The sequence below is a fragment of the Trachurus trachurus genome, assembly GCF_905171665.1.
Source record: "Trachurus trachurus genome assembly, chromosome: 2".
NCBI lineage: Eukaryota > Metazoa > Chordata > Actinopteri > Carangiformes > Carangidae > Trachurus > Trachurus trachurus.
Genome location: NC_139914.1, coordinates 12,877,487 through 12,897,858, shown reverse-complemented (window position 1 = coordinate 12,897,858; position 20,372 = coordinate 12,877,487). Strand labels below are relative to the sequence as shown.

Genomic DNA, 20,372 nt, shown 5'->3' with positions numbered 1-20,372 from the left:
TCCATTAAAAGCACGGACTTTGGTGAAAACTACAAACTCGCACGAGTTTTCCGCAGCTGTCCTTTCAAAGTAAATGCATAAAAAGTCCGAAAAAAAAAAAAAAACTGACTCGGGAGCTGGTGGCGGTGAGAGATTTAGCGGCTACTAACTTCTCTATGTGGGAATGTTACCAATTATTTTGAGATTTGAGACAAATTACAACCATAAAATACCACTTCCCATGTGTTAACATTTTTAAGACGTTTGAAAAATTGATTTAAGACATTTTAATGCCAATTAAGGAATTGTTTTTTGATGAATGAATTCAATGCCTTTTAAGACTTCTTAAGGATCCGTAAGAACTCTGTCATATCAGAGCTCCGACTTTCCGACTTGACATCACGACAACATCAAAACACGGCAGCCCTCGTCTTAAATGGTTAGAATTTAGACATTTGAAGTTATTTGTTGAGGTTTTAATGCATATTTTTGTGTATTATTGCAGTAGCCTATATGAAATACGTTTATATTAAGCTGTGATTGTTGTATGGTGTGAAACTGCGGTCCTCGTATGTGACGGGAATAACGTTTAACTGTTATCAAGGCTGTAACATTATGTTCACTCTTCTCTCCTCTTCATTTGCCTCCAAAATAAACATAATTTGCTGCTGCATATATTTTTCGCATTAAGCTATGAGCCACAATACGCCAAACTTCCTTCGGGTATCCATGTTTTTTCTCTTCCGAGTTCCTGCAGCAATGATGTCGGAAGTCGGAAATTTCCGAGTTGGGAATCCCGACCTCCGAGTTGTAATGAACGCACCATAAATTCTCTCTCTCTCTCTCTCTCTGTGTGAGTGTGTGAACACAGCGAAAGAGCGCTACGCGGAGATGAATTAACGGAAAGATATTGCGTTGATGGATAAAAAAAGAAAAAAAAAGCAGAGTCAATTTGTGTCTTGGTCTTTGATTCTGTGGCGCTGCACTGCACATTGGTCTACGTATGGGAAACAATAGGTGTGTGTTTGAGTAAAATGAACGTTTGTGTTTCTTTCTATTAACTACTGATAACAATTTCTCCCAAAAATTACAACTGGTCAAAATAACAAAAAAAAAAAGAAAAGATGCAGTGTTTTCAGACCTCAAATAATGCAGTTGATATTCATTTTTAAACAGACCACTAATGTTTTAACTTAGGAAGAGTTCAGATTAATGCAGCAGCAGTGATTGTTCACTGATTTACTGATTATTTACTGATGCATATGTTATAGTTCTAAGATTTTCTATTAAAATAAAGTCAATAATGACATTTTTTGTGTTCTCTTTTTATTTGGAAAAGTACCGAAAAGTACCGAAAAGTATCGAAAAACATGTTGGTATCGTGACAACACTAATGCAGTTCTTCATTTCTCTACTTCTCAGAGTCTGACTCTTACTTGTAAACAGGAAGCATGATGGGCAGCGGCGCCGATAAGTGCGGTGCGATCTCCAGCAGGTTGGCTCGCTCGTGCAGGGCCTCTTTCACCATCATGTACTGTGATTCAGACGAAGCATCAGAATAAAAACAGATGATGAGACAAGAACAGTGTTGAGTTGTGTAGTGGGGTGAATGTGAAGTATAAAAAAAAAAAGATGTGGAGGAACCTGTTCGTAGTCCAGCTGCATGATGGCCTTCTGGAGATAGCGCACGCCACCGTGGATGAGCTTGGTGCTGCGGCTGCTGGTCCCTGAGGAGAAGTCGCTTCTCTCCACAAGGGCAGTCTTGAGGTCTGAGGAAAGTCGTACATGACAAGTTAATACTGTCACAGTTTCATACTCATGTGTCTTAAAAGCTTCTTCTCTTTATTCCACTGTGTTCGACAGAAAACAACGTGTGTGTATTTTCAGCAGCAGCAACAAGTGAGATCATTATAAACTCTAAGGCGTTTCCCTACTTCAATCATAATAATAAACTTTATTCATTGAGCACTTATCAAACAAGAGTACAACGTTCTTTACAGAGAAAATGAGGATAGGCTAACAGTTAAAGGGATAGTTAAACATTTTGGCAAATTGGCCCATTGCCATAACCCCTATAGTTTTAGGAGTAGGTTCGTTACCTTTAATTGTCGGAGCAAGTTATTTTTAGAACAGCGGAGCAGAGCCGTGAGCTGCTAATGGGATTTCTTGGTTTTGAGGTAAATTCATGCAAAACTGCTGATGCGTGTTGCCTTCAGGGACAGTTTTTCGGCAAGCAGTCTCTGCATTTGCCTCGAAAACGACTCTGTCTCATAACGTTGTGTTATTATCTCATAGCGTGGTGAATGTGCAGGTCACAACTTGTCCACCAGAGCGTTGTGGAGTTGTTGGATTTTGGATTTGATGAGTTTGATGAGGTGAAACCAAGAAATTCCACTAGCCTCCGTAGCGGCTCTGCTCCGCCGTTCTAAAAATAGCTTGCACCGACAATTAAAGGTAACAAACCTACTCCTAAGACTATAGGGATTATGGCAATGGGTCAATGTGCCAAAATGTTGAACTATCCCTTTAAAACAAGAAAAATAAAATCACAGGGGATAAAATCAAACATTAAAATGACAATAAACAAACAGGTAAAAGTGGGAAACAGAGGAAATCAGCAACTCTGGTAAAATCAGTAAATGCTAAAGGAAAGAAATGTGTTTTTTTTAAGTAGAGACTTAAAACCGACCCAGGAGGGTGGTGTGTCTGTGTGTGTTTGAGTGTGGATGGGGGCTGCTGTGTTGTTGCCAGCGATCTATCTTACTGCGCGTGACAGCGTCTAAGGCACATCCTGCGCCCGTGGCCCCTCCGCCGACGACCAGGACGTCGAACTCCTCGGTGGATCTCAGCGCCGCCAGCTGGGCCTGTCGGGACGGGAGCTCGTCGGCGTAGGGAACCTTCAGCTCCGCTTCTGCAGCTACGTGGGCTAACCTGGCCTGGACGTGACACACACACACACACACACACACACACACACACCAGCACAAACACACACAATAGGCACAGTAGCTTCAGTGGCTTTGACTTCCCTCGGTTGTTTTTTAATGTTAATTCCTATGTTAAAACTCTATTTAAATGAATGCAGCAACACTTTCCTTGAGGTGTGTTTAGAGACATTGTAAGCACACAGACTGCACACACATTCACAGTGTAATGTGTTCATGCATTATTCTTTATGCATTAATCACCTCGTAAAATAACATGACATTATGACTTGCAATCATTTTCATACATTATGGATTCAGTGTGTAGCGTAACATCACTGTAAGACATACGGCTGTATGCCTTCTTATTGTGTTGTAATGGATGGAGCATAATGTATGTACTATGGTGTCGATTGATGATATTTTGGCTTCTTAATGCATTTATAATTAGCTCAAGACACTTACAAACTCTGGATACTGAATTTTATATGTAAACTGATAATAAATAGATCAATTCTGAACTTTAAAATATTATTTTTGACACTTTTTTGTCTTAAAGGGACAACGAGGAGTTTCTATTCGGTTATAAAAAAGTCTCACGTTAATGTGGATGAATCTCCGCTACCCACACTTGTTAATGGGCCCATTTTCGATAAATATATCGTTCTGTCTCTATCGTTATTTTGTTATTATTGGTGGTGGCGGAAGTGCTGGTCGAGCCGACCAGCGTTTCCTTCGTTGCGAATCATGAGAATAACGCAGCCGCATCGCCGTTTATGGTCGGAACTACGGTGGTATGTGAACCTCTTTGAACCTCTGACTTTAATTATTGATGAATGAAAACATGAGTCCGTCTTGCGCCCGGTCAAAGAAATGTACGGTGCGCGCGGAGGCTCATAAATGTAGTGTGAAAACGCTTCGCTTTTCCAAAACTCCTCGTTGTCCCTTTAAGTTTTGAGATTTAAAGTTGTAAATATCAGATTTTACTCCCTGATGATCAAATTGGCTATAATAGCTTCCGACTTGACACTACTTGAAGCTGCTCTTGGCACAAGGTGACATAATAATGTGCTTATAATGTCTCATTTCACCTTTGGTTTCCAAGTTAAGTGTTGCTAAAAAAAGAAAAGAAAAAAAAAAAGACATAATCATGATGTGATTAGTAGCAAAGCAAAGTTTGCAAAGGGTTACAACCTGCTGCAACATGCTGCTCAGCTCGGCTCGGCACAAAACAAATCCAATTCCAGTCGTTGAGCATCATTGACACCCATTGTTTGATTAGCAAAATAATTAATTAAAGCAATAATCACAACTACGATGAAAAAAAGAAAAAAGAAGAAAAAAAAAAGAAAAAACACAGGTTCACTCTGAGAGGAGGATGTGGGATTTCACTTCTAATGAAATATTTATTCATTTCTTCTATTTAGCAGCGCAGGTTAAATGATTGCATCAAGCTGCTTTGAAGCCGGCGCGGGCATTTGACTTGCAAATGGTAGCAGGCATTTGGTAATTTAGGGCCTGCGAACCGCAAACAAGAAGATGATATAATCATTGTCTATTTTTGATGATGCGTACAGACAAACAGTGCGACAGAATTAAGACCCAGCGTGCCTCCTGTAATCAAGTTAAGTCAGTGAATGGCAGAGCAAAGCCCCATGCTAATAGCCAAATCGGCCGCTAGAATCTTGAAATCTTCTCCAAACCATTTGCCCTTGCTAGAGGAGACAAGACGGACATTCATCTCATCAGCGTTGCAATTACTGGGATTAGACGCATGCATGATTACAAACTATTGTGAAAATAATTATTATATTTCATCATCAGGGTTCGACTTCTTGCTTACCAATCCATGCTTGGTGGAGCGGACGACAACGACGACGACAACGGACGAGAGAGAGGCGACAATATCAAGGGTCGGGACACAAAACAAGAGTTCACATTAGGTTGTACAGTCACATGAAGTGTGGTATGTAGTGGTGCGGCACGCCTGAAATAGGCCTACGTCAGGTCAGAGGTCGGCGGGAAACACAGCTGCTTGTCCATCTCAAACGAGGCCGAGGCCGAGGCGTGTGGTTATTTCTGTCTGCATGGTGACCATCCTTACAATTAGACAAATAGTTGTGTCTTTAAGGCCAGTGAGTGCTCCCAGCAGGGCCGTTGTATAGGGGAGAAAGGTGATGATAATTCTAGGGGCCCAGCGCCCATTGGGGCCCATAAAAACCCCCAGTAGTCTAATCTTTGTATGACTGATTTATTCTGCATAAGACCCTGACTAATACTCATAGTACACTGTAAAAACTCAACATCTTTCCAAGAATTTTTGTCTTATTTCTTGTCCAAATGTCTCATTTCTAGTCAAAACTAATCTCTTTCCACTTAAAATAAGACTCATCACCTAAAAAATTAACTTGTTTTTAGATCATTTTCACTTGTTTCAAACTAATTTTCACTTGAAATATGTAGAAAAATCTGCCAGTGAAAGCAAGTCTTTTGTGCTTGTAATAAGGAAGAAAAACTTGCTCCACTAGCAGATTTTTTCTACTTATTCCAAGTGAAAATCTGCTTGAAAGGAGTAAAAAAGTGTCTAAAAACAAGCTGCTTTTAATATGATGAGTCTTATTTTAAGTATAATGATATTTGTTTTGACTAGAAATGACATTTTGACCAGAAATAAGACAAATATTCTTGCTAAGATACTTGAGTTTTTGCAGTGTAATGCTGCATTAGCGTCAAAACAAAGTAGGCTAAATAAAAAACCATAATACATACGTAGTCTAAGAAAAAAAAACTGGAAAAGTTAGGGGGAGGGGCCCACTTTAGTATTCTTTAAGGGGGCCCAGAATTCCTAGCAACGGCCCTGCTCCCAGTCATGAGGCGGGACGCTGATGTGAGTCCTCGACTACCAGTGACACTTGGACTATTGTTGCAGAAGCGCCTGAGTTTTTGTCATTCCTCGTCCACACATAACAATCTGCAAACAAGCTGATCATTTTGGAGAAGTACGACATCTGAATACTTAGCGGAAACAGTTAAAAAAAACTTTAAATATACAGTGTTTACCAAATTACACTGACTGGAAGTAACTTTTCAGTACCACACAGAATGTAATTTGAAAATTTTAAGTGGCTTTTGTTTTGTTTTATCCATCAGTTGTGTGCAACAGAAGAATAATCTGGATAAGCAACAGAAAATGAGTGAGCGATGAATGGATGAAATAAAAACAACTGAGGAACTCCACTTTTCAGTTTTAAAGACAAAAAATATCCACAGAATATAAAATAATGTCTCTTAAAGAGTCCAGAACTGAAACTATAATAGAGAAAAAAAACAGTTTCTAAAGTTTAGGTCTGGCATTTTCACGTGTTTACAGCAGTTTAACTTCTTCAGACTAAATGAATGTGGCTGAGATGTTGAGTCTGTATGCTAGGCTGGTGTAGCTACAAATCTATCAACAAAATGATATAAGAGGAGTTCAATACATCTCTTACTGTAAAAAAAAAAAAAAAAACCTTGTAACAAAAGGGCAAATAGAAAAATGGCCACACCTTTCCAGGTGCTCAAGATGCTCCGCTCCTAAATTAAATTAACATCACATACTCTAATCTAAAGCACCAGAAAGTAGAAGAAAAAGCACTTGGATGCTGGTGTAGAAAAGCCTGCTCATACTGTAGAAAGAAATATGCTCATTTTATCAACATGTCTACATTGTTTACACTCCACTGCACTCTTTCAAGTCCACTTACGTCTCCTGCAGAAGGCAAACACATTCCTTTATCTAGATGGGACATGCCCTGAAAAGCAGTCCCTCCCTACCCATTAACCTTTATGCAGGATAAAAGAAACTCTATTATCACAATGATATGGTTAGCTATTAGCTATGGTATAGTCCTGCTAGAATCCAGATGTAAATGAAGTCAATCTTAAAGTTTAAAAGCTGCCAGAGTAGAAGATAAAATGGTCAAATCCTGCAAAGGGAATATATCCTATCCACCAGGAATCAAACATTTACAGCTTTCATCAGCTCACCTGCGTCTTTCTGTACTCGATCAGGTGCGAGAGGCCGAAAACGGCGGCGACCGCCCCGCCCCCGATGATCGCCGTCTTCTTCAGAGCCCTCCTGAACGCCATTGGCCCTGCGGAGGCGAGGGAGAAGTGCAGTGAGCAGAGCAGACAAGAGCAGGGACAAACCAAGGGGGGTGTTATAACTGTAAGGCTGCGGCGGGGCAGGTGATCATGTGAAGGAGGCATGCAGCGAGCTGAAGGGAGGGAGCTGGGGAGGGGAGAGGAGCTGGGGAGGGAGGGGAGAGGAGGGTGCTGCAAAAAGAAAGAGACAGAGGAATGCTGCCGGTGCGCGTTTATACCACCTGTGGTGCAGGATGAACACAAACTTTTACAAAACTGTCACCATGACACCATGTTAAAGGGATAGTAGCATTTTTTTAAAGTGGGGTTGTATGATCTACAAATAGCCCCTAAGTACTTTAATTGCAGTAGAAGACTCTCTGCACTCCTCCCGTTAGAAACGCCAGCCCATAATAGCCCTGCCCAGAGATTTACAACATACAGTGTTGTGAACAGACCCAAAGAAACAGCCTATTTTCACGGCCTAAAAGAGGTTTTACCTGAAAAAAAAATTCACAGTTCCATTGTTCGCTATAATATAATTTTTTCCAGCCCTTCAAAGTGCAGGAAAAACACAGTTTTTATTTGGACCTAACCAACTGCTGATCGGCGGGCGCTAACCCTGGGCGGAGGGATACGTGAGTTGGTTAGGTCCAAATAAAAACTGTGTTTTTCCTGCACTTTGAAGGGCTGGAAAAAATTATATTATAGCGAACAATGGAACTGTGTATTTTTTTTTCACGTAAAACCTCTTTTAGGCCGTGAAAATAGGCCGTTTCTTTGGGTCTGTTCACAACACTGTATGTTGTAAATCTCTGGGCAGGGCTATTATGGGCTGGCGTTACTAACGGGAGGAGTGCAGAGAGTCTTCTACAGTCTTCTAAAGTACTTAGGGGCTATTTGTAGATCATACAACCCCACTTTTAAAAAAAATGCTACTATCCCTTTAATAGATTTCATATCTTAGTCTATAGCTGCAACTAACGTATTACCATCATGTCTTGTTTGGATTTGGTAACACTTTATAATAAGTACACACTATTAAGCATTAGTTAAAGGTACATTGTGTAGGAACTGCAGGTGAATGCAGCATCAGTGTAACACTCCATTCCTCATACACATTTGAACAAAATAATCGATTTTCGTGAATAGATAACAGGAGAAGTTACACAATGTCCCTTTAACTAATGTTTAATAGTTACCTTGGATCTGAAAAAATGTCCAAATTTTAAAAAGAAGGTAATTTTTTACAAATACTTCACATATTTTCTTGAAAAACAACTCAAAACTTTTACTTTTCGTGTCCTATCACGATAAATAATAAACTTTACATAGAGTTTATTAGATTAAATATGCAGGTAAAGGACAGCCCATTCCCTCTGGTAACCTGCCATGGTCATTTGTTTTGGTTTTGACATTTAAAACACTACATCATTAGACCAATTGATTAATTGAAAACTTGCACTGACATCTTAATCAATAATAAAAAACGATTCTTTATCAGCGTGTGCTTTGATAATTAACTTTTGTGTGCGACTAAAATACCTATACTGTTAGCGCCTGATTACTAATTCTGCAGATCATGCTTGGTTTTCATACTTTGCAGAGAAAAAAAAAGAGTCATTCCTGTTTGAAATAACGATTGGAAAAATAAAATAAAAGTATTTTGTTTTCTTGTTCAGTACTAAGCAACTGTTCCCATTTCTTCATAATGACCCTTTGCTCCATAATGAGCAGAACATGACACCAGCCCGGCCTGGCTGAGCGGAGGGCTTTAATTCCCACCAGGGGCGGCAAAAAGTATTTGCATTCCCACCGTAATGCACTTTGAATAAAAGGTTTCCTGGGAGTGGCACAACGCAGAAGCAGATTCTAATGCATTTTAATAAAACACAGCTACAGATGGCACAAATGTCAATAAGCAGTTTGGTCGAACAAATGACCTATTACAAGTCGCACGATTGTGTCTTCACCAAAACAAAACAAAATCAGCATCAGTGTCGACTTCGGAGCAAATTATAAAATGTTTTTCGCTTCGTACAAGTTTTAAAAAAATACAACTGGCCGAATGAGTCAGTGTGTGTGTGAGCCGAATCCAGGCAAATATTTACTTATCTGGGGTTTAGTGGTTTAGAAAGTCTTTTACTGCTTGTTATAAAGACGTTAATGCAAAGTGTCCACAGGGCTTAAAGTGCACGGTGTCGTTTATCATGGCACGAGCGCTTGTGTTAAGTGCTTAAACTGTGAGTTACAGTCACACACCACATGACTAAAATAATTATAGCCCCCTTCTCTCTGCACATAAGCAAGACAAAGAATTTTAAAAGGAGCTATCACGTCTCTGGATGGCTGAAATAGTGATTCAAGAGTGTTTCCACTGGCTAAGTAGGATAAAAACCAGGGTTACAGATGATAAATACAAAATGTGGGTTAACAATAGAATAAAAGTTGCATCATTTCTGATTCCATTCAAGATAATTAACAAACTCTCACTAAAACCCACCAGAACTGGTTTCATTTTTCATTCAAATGAGGAAGTACCGGTAAACATGAACCCTAACCCTAACACTCACCACTTCCCAATACTCATTATGCATTACACATTTCTATCTGGACCAAAAGGCTCAGTACAAAGCCCTGGCTGGAAGCATCTTTTTGTTGAATGAAAATGGCTTTTTATTTACATTTCTAGTTTCCCTTTGCCCATACTCAGCACTATAATTGAACTGTTTCAGCCCAGACTCAGCCTCTCTACATTGTGCAAGCGGCCTTCCAACACTCTGCGACATACCACGGGCTTTCACACACCCTTTCACACTCACACAGGCTGCTCATTACTGAACACCGGCGTATAAAGGCCAAATATGACAATAATTAGCCCTCAGGAAGCTCGGTGACAGGACTCAGCTGGCTGATGGGTGCGGTTTAGCCAGATAAACCGCACCAATGCTGGTTGTTAATTGTGGAGACTTCAGAGTGACACTGACCAATAATAAACGAGCGACATAATCAGTAAAAATCTGTGATGCCAGGACATCCCCACTTCCTCTTCCACATCATCATCCTCATTCACACAAATCAGTGAGTGAGCCTTCACCTACATCAGCCTGTGGACTCATTATGACTATGAGTCAGCAAAGGAGGAGGCTTTTTTTTAAGAAGCACATGGTGAACCTCCATTTAGATTTCTGCTTTTTTTTATTTAACAAGGTATTTCCCAGTTATGGTAATTCATATTATACAAATGAGGGAAAAATGGCAGATATGAGGATTTCTGAAGCCAGGTTGCTGGATTGTTATATTACTCCTGTATCTGCCACCACACAAGAGGAAGTCGGTGTTATTTTCAAAGTGACATCTTTGCTGTGGATTAAAACGTTATCCCAGTTTGGTCTTTGAGGAAAACACCACCAACGAGCTTCGTCTTAACAGGCACGAATAAGCTCTTTACGTTATAGGAAGACGACTTCTTTAACGTGACAGGAAAGGAAGGGCTAACTTAAGGATACCGGGGATATTTAGCTGCTTTTCTACGGTTTTCAATACACAATTATAGGCTACACGTTAATGTGGCGTGTCCGTCGCTTTTAAATGAGGAGAACTGGGTTTTTATTTCTATTTTACAGGTACTAGCAAAGATAAACTTGCAGATGTTGCTCCGCTTTCTTTGGCCCTACGCCAGTAAACACGGGTTTAAAATGTAAATGTTCATTAGTTTTTGTTAACACGGGCGAAAAAAACAACCGGGTGATATAACAGAGGTTCCCACTTACAGGATATCTTGTTTTGTGGCTGAATAAACCTCGCTCGGAGCGATGCAGGGCGGCGACTGCTGAGGACATCGGTTGCTATCCCCGACGAGCCGTTGTGTTTGACAGATACAACCAGGAAGTGGAGACCCCCGCGGAGAGCCAATCAGAGCGCGGCGCTCGCAAGGCCTCGTCCAATGGCGTCCGAGCTCAAGGCGGGGCCACGTTGTTGACGTAAGGCTGGGGCCGAGTTGCACAACACAACACCGGGCTCTCCTGCATCCCTCCTCTCCTCTTCGAGATAATAATAAAGAGAAAGAAGTGCCACCAGCTGTCGTTTTCTGAGTCTTACAGCAGCGGATGAGTTAAACATGAGTTTCACCTCCAATACATAACCAGAAGAGATCAAAAACAGCACAAATGACTACAGAAAAGCCCCAAAACGACTACAAAGTTATGCAGGGCCGTTGCTAGGAATTCTGGGCCCCCTTAAAGAATACTAAAGTGGGCCCCTCCCCCTAACTTTTCCTTTTTTTTTCTTAGACTACGTATGTATTGTATTATCGTTTTTTATTTAGCCTTCTTTGTTTTGATGCTAATGCAGCATTACACTGCAAAAACTCAAGTATCTTAGCAAGAATATTTGTCTTATTTCTAGTCAAAATGTCATTTCTAGTCAAAACAAATCTCATTATACTTAAAATAAGACACATCATATTAAAAGTAGCTTGTTTTTAGACACTTTTTACTTCTTTCAAGCAGATTTTCACTTGGAATAGCTAAGTACAAAAAATCTGATAGTGGAGCAAGTTTTTCTTCCTTATTACAAGCACAAAAAACTTACTTTCACTGGCAGATTTTTCCATTTATTGTGAATTTAAGTGAAAATGATCTAAAAACAAGTTAATTTTTAGGTGATGAGTCTTATTTTAAGCGGAAAGAGATTAGTTTTGACTAGAAATGAGACATTTGGACAAGAAATAAGACAAATATTCTTGGAAAGATGTTGAGTTTTTACAGTGTACTATGAGTATTAGTCAGGGTCTTACGCAGAATAAATCAGTCATACAAAGATTAGACTACTGGGGTTTTTTATGGGCCCCACTGGGCGCTGGGCCCCTAGAATTATCATCACCTTTCTCCCCTATACAACGGCCCTGAAGTTATGCAAAATATCATGTTTTTATGATTGCTTTTCCTGTGCATCAACTGCATGCAGTCGTATGCCTTTTTTTTAGTTATAAATCACATTGTGCTGCATTTTCTCAATGAAATGTGCACTACAATTAAAGTCTTATTTTTAGCAAATAATAGCTGCTGAGATCCAGAACAATGACAAAAAGATGCAAATTACCACTAAAAGACATAAATTACCATATAAAACAGTAATGACAACACAGAAACACAAAATTAACACAAAGGTTCACAAAATAAATTTGCCCAGGGGACCATTGTCTCTTAGAGCACTGGATGCAGAACAAAAATAAACATTAATATTTGCACTTTGAAACTTATTAAACATGTGCACATCACTGCCACGATTCCAATGGATTATTAAATAACAATAAAATGCCTAAAATATGACGCAGACGGCAAGAAAGTGGGCCACAAGCATTACTTCCAAATTGCATGAGCTACTTTCTGTGCCCACACAGTCGGAGGCTCCCACACACTCTCACACAAGAGCGACACACACACACACACACACACCACTCCACCCCTCCGTGGCTTGTGCGTAATAGGGTTTGGCACAGGGTGCGCACCACGTAAACAAAAGCACATTGTCGGTGTCACTGGCAGTCAGTCCGCGAGCCAGGCGAGTGGGAGAAGTGAACAGTCATTTCCTTTTGCTCTCCAGACAGTGAGTGGACTTTTTCTGGTCGCCAGCTAAAAGCTTCACATCCACAAGAAGCAGCGCGGCAGAAATGGGATTATTTACCACTCTTGTTCTGCATCGGAAAGAGCTTTAAGGTATTTATACTGCACTTTTTTTCACTTGCAAGTGATGCTCTGATGTTTTTTTTTGTTTAATTCCAGAAAATTTATAGCGGGAATTAAATAAAAGATCCTCTAAAACAAAGACAACTAAAGCCTAAAGGTATTTAATTCAGGTTTTTATGCATCGCAGTTTCGTTTACGCACCAATAAGTCCTCGAATTATTTTGTCCAACAGGTTGCACATTTGACTTTTATCATTTCTCGATGCATCAGACATGCAAAATATTCCTGTGCACGCTTTGTCTGACTCCTCTAATCTGTGTCCATGCATGTTCGCAGATACTGTACCATGCCGTGTGTCCAGACCCAGTGCGGTTCCTCTCCACAAGGAGCCAGTCCGGCGTCTCAGAGCGCGGGCGGAGAGCGCACCTGCTGCGACTTCCTCACCCCGGAGTTTGTCAAGTTCAGCATGGACCTTACTAACAGTGAGATCTCTGCTGCTGCATCGGGACCCGGCGGCTTCGGCCCCTTGGCGGACTCTTACGGCTCCTCCGGCGGCTACGACGTGAAGCCGCCGTGCCTCTTCCAGATGTCGGTGCAGGCGGAGCTGCCGCCGTGCGTAAAGGTGGAGGACGCGCATGGATGTCCGCGCTACCAGCCGAACCAGCAGCAGCAGCAGCATCCTCCCTCCTCCTCGCACCAGGCGGACGAGCTGCTCGCCTCCCCGGGCTCGGTTTACTACTACCACCGCTCCCCCTCGCCTCACACCCCCATCGCGTCCAGTTTCCACACACCACCGGGACACATCTGGGACGAGTCCGGTTCTCTGTACAGTTTCCGACAGGACTATTTGGCTGCAGCGGCGGCGGCGGCGCACAGGAAAAACTATCCGCTGTCCAGATTCTCTCTGTTGTCCCTGAAACACGCGGCGCAGCACGGAGGACAGAGCTTGTCCTCCTGCCAGGTGAAGTTTGACGGAGCGCACCAGCCGCTGGACGCAGCCGGCGTGGGCTTTCCACACCCGCTGCAGCTCGCCCAGCACACGCACCACTTCATGGACTACCAGACGTCCTCCGCGTCCAGCCGCGGCGCGCTGAGCCTCGGGGCCGAGGGGCTGTGCGCGGTGTGCGGGGACAACGCCGCGTGCCAACACTACGGGGTGCGCACCTGCGAGGGCTGCAAGGGATTCTTCAAGGTTTGTTCTGGAGAGTTGCATCAACATGACACTGTGCAAGAAGCTTTTAGTTTTGGGGGGAAAACAAAAAAAATCACTTTTAATCGTGTATATATTCACTTTTCCACATGTTCCCTATAATAGGGTTATAGGGAATAAGTTGGAGACTTTCCATGGGAATTAACGGGAATATATGGGAATAAATCCGAAATTTACAAAATTGAAGGCTGGCCCTTTATAAGTAGTAATTAGTAATATTTTACTCACCATTCATGTTTTTGTTGTTCAGTAAAATAATTGATTGTTCATACAAGAATTCAAACTTGATAAAGTTCTACTCACAAATAAATCTAATGAAATGTCATGTTTTTTAATTGTATTATTTTGCATGGATGTCTGCTTATGACAGAACAAAATTTATATTTATGTTTAGATATGATATGATACCCCCAATTTCCAGTTAATTCCCATAAATTCCCATAATTCCCATGGAAAGTTTCTAATTTGAAATATTTCCGAAATTCCCCACCTTAATTTACAGTACTATGGAAAGTTTCTGGAAATTTTCCACCCCTTTGAAACCCTATTCCCTAATGAAATCTTAATTTGGAGTAATGGGTTATAATGTAAAAATCCCATGGGACGCCTGACTGATTCCTAAATTGGACATTACACTTCAAAAGCACGTTTTGATCCCTCGACACGTGCGTTTTAGGGGCAAATGTCTTGTATGAAAGTGGCCACCGACGTGCCAGGAATAAAAAAAAAACCTCTGCCTTCTTCCCTCTGAGGGAGATTCCCGGGGGCGAGTCTCCAAATTATGAATGACCACGACCCTGTGTTTACCCAGACTGCCCTGTCCGCCTGCTGAATGCCTCACACCGCCTCACACGGCCCACAGGAGCAGGAGTGCTGCTGTTCATTTTCAGGACCATTTAAGGCTCTGCATGTGGAGCAATTTCAAAAGAACCACTTTAATAGGTTTTATTTCTGACATTATTAACACATAAATGAAAATATGACTGTTCTGTATGGTTGTTTTCTTTATGCATCTTTGCAGGACTCTTCCCAAAAGGCTGCTGGATGCAGATCAGACCATTTCTTTACTTGCCTCTGATAATTATTTGCCATTTAAAGAATACTTTAAGAACAATAGGACATCAGCTCCACAGAGACCAATGCTGGGATTGAATGGCCTTTGAAATGCTACCACAGAACATGTCAAGAATCTTTTAATTGTGTTACATACTCAGATGATTTTATACGTTATTTCATTGATAACTGCAAGAATGTATGTTAAATTTGAAATTGGATATTATCTACAGTCTCAGTCGAGTTACCATCGCATGTGTTGCATTTTTTAATATTCTGTGCACTGATTTTCCCGTCTTCATGCAGCGCACAGTGCAAAAAAATGCCAAGTATGTGTGTTTGGCGGCCAAAAGCTGCCCTGTGGACAAACGCAGGAGGAACCGATGTCAATACTGCCGCTTCCAGAAGTGCCTTGTAGTGGGAATGGTCAAAGAAGGTAAAACCCTGCGGCTTTCATCACTGTCACTGTGAAACCCCCAAAACAAAGGCTGATGAATGACTCTTTCCCTGTTCCTCCTCCTCCTCCTCCTCCTCGTCCTCGTGCTGCAGTGGTGAGGACGGACGGTCTGAAAGGTCGGAGGGGTCGCCTGCCGTCCAAACCCAAAGCTCTGCCGGACTCGTCCTCGCCCGTCAGCACCCTGCTGAGCGCCCTCGTCCGGGCGCACGTCGAGTCCAACCCCGCGCCCTCTCGCCTCGACTACTCCAAAGTAATTTGCAGCTGTTAACTCTACAGCAGTGGTTCTCAACTAGTCTCACTCTGGGACCCACATTTTCCCCATGGTCATTAAGTCACGACCCACTTTTATAGAATTCAAACCTTTAAGCCTTTAAAAACTCATTTTGCTCCTTATTGAGCAAAGTGCATTTCAGAGCACATGAATGAAACTGAGGATCATGTCAACTGCATGTACGGAAGTGAATAAAATAATATCAAACTGCACAAAATGGAGACCAACAAAACGATATATTTGACTTCTAATGCATCTCTGCATTCAGAGCATGTTCACAAAAGTGAATAAATATCAAATTGCACAAAATAAAGACCCACAAAACAAAACAAGATTCACTGCATTCAGGCCACATTAATAAGAAATTGATATCTTTGCATTCAGAGCAAATAATAAGAAACTGAGGAGGACCATTACAACTGCATACGCGATGCCTGCCTTTCAATATAAGTTATTTTTCAAAATAAAAGACATGTCCAACATCAGATGTGCATTAAACATTATTTACTTTTTTGACCAGCTGTCCGCAACCCATTTTTGGGTCCGCGACACACCAGTTGAGAACCACTGCTCTACAGAAGTCTGACATAACGTTTGCACCAGATGTGGCTGTAATTGATGGCTTTGCCTTCCTGATGTCGCTGGTGACCTTTCGCCGCAGTTCAAGGAGAGTCCCGGCAGTCCGGGGGGAGACGACGCGCGGCACGTCCGGCAGTTCTACGACCTGCTGACCAGATCCATGGAGGTGATCCGAGGCTGGGCGCAGAAGATCCCGGGATTCAGCTCCCTGACCAAACACGACCAGGACCTCCTCTTCTACTCGGCTTTCCTGGAGCTCTTTGTTTTACGACTTTCATACAGGTAAAGACCTGAGCAGCCGGTTCACTGCGTATTTAGATGGATCAATCAATGAATACTATCACTTTCTATTAACACCTTTTCGTCATTTGAAGCTGTGCCTTTGTTTTGAAACACAAATATTGGTGTTTGGTAAAATTTTTGGGTTATTTTTCCAGAGTGTAACACATTTTCAGGGTTATAGGCTATGAATTTAACCCAATTCCTGGGTTGTTCAAGTAATTGGGTTATTTTTCAGTGAGTAACCCATTCATTGGGTTAAGGGTGTAAAAATAACTCAATGTTGTAGTTAGCATAACCCAACTCTTGGGTTAAAAAGAATAGCCCAACCTGTTGGGTTAAAATAACCCAAAAAAGGGGTTTGTCCTTATTTGAACCAACAGTTGGGTTATAATTTGGTTATTTTTTAACCCAACTGTTTTTAGTGTGCACTTTCTATCAAGACCTTTTCTGTCATTTGAAGCTGTGCCTTTGTTTTGAAACACAAACCCATCCCTGTGTCTGATAATGGATGTATCTGACAGGTTCCCCTTGCATCAATCTCTTGTCATATAGAAGCGTAACCAAACAGTTTACACCCACCTCTTCCTCTTCGGGCTTTTTTGCACTTTTAACACGAGCTGTCGTTCCGTTTCAGATCCAGCCCGGAGGACGGGAAGCTGATCTTCTGCGATGGATCGGTGTGGCACCGGCTGCAGTGCCTGCGGGGCTTCGGCGAGTGGATCGACAGCATCGTGGAATTCTCCGGCAACCTGCAGAGGATGAACCTGGACGTCTCCACCTTTTCCTGCATATGCGCCCTCGCCCTGGTCACCCCTGGTGAGACGCCCGACTTCACTCTTTAAAGAGGAACTATGCAGGATTTTTAGCTTAAAGGGATAGTAACATTTTTTTAAAGTGGGGTTGTATGATCTACAAATAGCTCCTAAGTACTTTAATTGCAGTAGAAGACTCTCTGCACTCCTCCCGTTAGCAACGCCAGCCCATAATAGCCCTACCCAGAGATTTACACTGTGTTTTTCCTGCACTTTGAAGGGCTGGAAAAATTTTTATTATAGCGAACAATGGAACTGTGCATTTTTTTCAGGTAAAACCTCTTTTAGGCCGTGAAAATAGGCTGTTTCTTTGGTCTGTTCACAACAATGTATGTTGTAAATCTCTGGGCAGGGCTATTATGGGCTGGCGTTGCTAACGGGAGGAGTGCAGAGAGTCTTCTACTGCAATTAAAGTACTTAGGGGCTATTTGTAGATCATACAACCCCACTTAAAAAAAAATGCTACTATCCCTTTAACTAACAGATTAGACTACACAAATATACACGTTGTAACATCATATATGGTATATAACGTTATCCACAGCTCTATTGATGGATTTCTCGCCGGCTTGGTTGAAAACAAATGCACATGGCCAGGAGGAGGGTTAGCAAAACAGCTCTTGCATAGTTCCCCTTTAAAACCATTTGTTCTGCATCGAGTGTGAACCATCTCATATGTGTTAAATGTGTCTTAAATGTGACTTGTGTACGGACCTGCAGAGCGGCACGGGCTGAAGGAGCCCAAGAAGGTGGAGGAGCTGCAGAACGGCATCGTCAGGTGCTTCAAGGACGGCGACGGGAGCTCCAGCTGCTGGTCCAACCACCTCTCCAGACTTTTAGAGAAGCTGCCCGAACTGCGCACGCTGTGCATCCAGGGCCTGCAGAGGATTTTCTATTTGAAGCTGGAGGACCTGGTGCCGCCGCCTGCAATAATAGATAAGTTATTCCTCGACACGTTGCCGTTTTAGAGACGTGAGAGAATACGCACGGGGACTTTTTTTTCTGTGGTTTTTCTTGCTTCCATCCCGGCGGTCTGTTCCTTCCTGACACTTTCAGCTCTGTGCACTGCAACAACGACAAAAAAAACACTAATATCGAGCAATTACATCACATTTTCCCATTGCAATGATTTGTGCGTCCCATTCTGTTTAGGTTCTTTATAACAGCCTATACTTGTAACATAGTGGATGACATAATTCAGTAGACTCACTCTACCATGGTCTTGTGTTCCCAGTAAACTGTCATTGTCCATGTTTTAATAAATAAATCACGTTCCTGCTGCCGAGCTTTGATTTATTGAGGGTTTTGACGTGCCGTGCTGCTCCTCGGAAGTTTTATTCAGCTAATATTCATTTTCTGACATAAAATGCGGATTTTAACATTTTTATTTTACAGTAAAATCGGTGCCTTTGCATGGAGACTGGAGGCTGAATGCACCTTTTAAAACGACAGCGCTGCACTTACATGTTAAATAAATGGTTTAATTCAATCTTGAGGGCTGCGTTTGCACAGACACACGTTTTTCACACTCTCTCTTCAACAGATTGCCTGTATTGTGCATTTTATTTATAGCGTTTATAGCTTTTCAGGTATATATATTGTCATTTATTAAGAATCCTGTGCGAGGACTAACAAAAACCCCCCAAAAATGCATTTTATATATGATTAATACTTATAGTAAGATTCACACAAAAAGAATTCTGGGTTCAAAAATAAACCCAGCACCAAATCATTGATATTTTTGTCTTTTTTAATATTAAAAACCACAAAAAAGTGAATTTTTTGTTCATAAAATAAAAAAAACCTTGTAAAAAATAATCTGCATGGGTGCATGATTGTGCAAAGGTCAAAGGTCACAATGATGCTCCGTATTTTTTAGAGGGGAAATAATTTTCCAGCAGAGCGAACCAGCGGAAGATTTCATACATTATTTCTCGAGACAAAGGGGGAACGTGTGTGTGTGTGTGTGTGTGTGTGTGTGTGTGTGTGTGTGTGTGTGTGTGTGTGTGTGTGTGTGTGTGTGTGTGTTGCATGGCCGTTGGCTGCCTGACATTTCTGCAGCCCTTTGGTCAGATGTGGCATTAAAGGGGCCGCTTTCTGCTGCTGCCGGCAAAGATAAAGGCCACGGACGCAGCACCTGCGCCGGGAAAAGTCAAACAGGGGACAGGAATACAGCTGCTGAATAAAAACCTACGATAACCCATGACGACCGACCGACCGCCCGGCAACCAGCCCAACATGTGGGGGAGTCTGGGAGAAATTAAATCATTAGAAATCCTCCCAGCTGATTCGTCCACGGCCTCAGTCTGGTCTGCTGCAAGGTGACACGTTTTCTCTTCTCTCAGCCAAAAAGCATTGATTCATGGTTTTTTTTCTTTAAATAAAAGTCATATATATATATATATATATAGATATATAGATATATATATATATAAAATAGCATGTTGTTCCCACAGAGGGTTTAATAGGCCTGCAGATCAATGGGAGGCTGTTCAATGCTGCAGCGTGTCGGGCCGAGATAGAAACGAATCGATGACAATATCGGAGAAACATCCAATTTATCCTGATGATGATGGTGATTGACAGGTGAAGAGAGAGAGAGAAAAAGAGAGATAGAGCAATACAATAACTAACAGACATTTACAGTGCAAACTCCGATATGCAAAGACTCAGCTTCGTCACAACTGATACAAGACTGAAACTGCACAGGAACAATATAATATCAGCCTATAGCTATTCTCCTGAAACACTACTCAAATTCCTATAGTAATATCATGGGTTTTGTACTCTGTGATACTAAATATTATGATATTTAAGACCCTTTTCGCCTGTGAACTTCACATACCAGTCTTCATAACAAGTTTGCAGCTCCTTTCTGTAGAGAAATGTACATTTTATGGGTTGTGTACCTGCATTTGAAGGCGTTTCAACGGGTAAAAGGGGCTGAGTGAGATATAATCTGTCAGATATAATCTTTCTGAATGAAATTCAAT

At 41.7% G+C, this 20,372-nt stretch overlaps 1 protein-coding gene and 1 pseudogene across 2 annotated transcripts in view; one reads left to right on the top strand and one right to left on the bottom strand.

The window, feature by feature from the left end:
* gpd2 (glycerol-3-phosphate dehydrogenase 2 (mitochondrial)) overlaps nt 1–10,896 on the bottom strand; it is a 37,821-nt gene extending 26,925 nt beyond the window's left edge. The window contains exons 1-5 of the mRNA XM_083988953.1: nt 10,799–10,896; nt 6,930–7,036; nt 2,744–2,915; nt 1,624–1,748; nt 1,416–1,513 (exon numbers count right to left, since the gene is read on the bottom strand). Of these exons, the coding sequence (XP_083845079.1) occupies nt 1,416–1,513; nt 1,624–1,748; nt 2,744–2,915; nt 6,930–7,031 (497 nt within the window). The 5' untranslated portion in view covers nt 7,032–7,036; nt 10,799–10,896. The remainder of the gene's footprint in view (nt 1–1,415; nt 1,514–1,623; nt 1,749–2,743; nt 2,916–6,929; nt 7,037–10,798) is intronic.
* Nucleotides 10,897–13,061: 2,165 nt separating this feature from the next.
* Nucleotides 13,062–18,347, top strand: LOC310995979 (nuclear receptor subfamily 4 group A member 2-like; annotated as a pseudogene). Its single transcript has 6 exons — nt 13,062–13,907; nt 15,285–15,414; nt 15,528–15,685; nt 16,285–16,567; nt 17,202–17,383; nt 18,100–18,347. The product of its transcript is annotated as a nuclear receptor subfamily 4 group A member 2-like (transcript).
* The last annotated feature ends 2,025 nt before the right edge of the window (nt 18,348–20,372 follow it).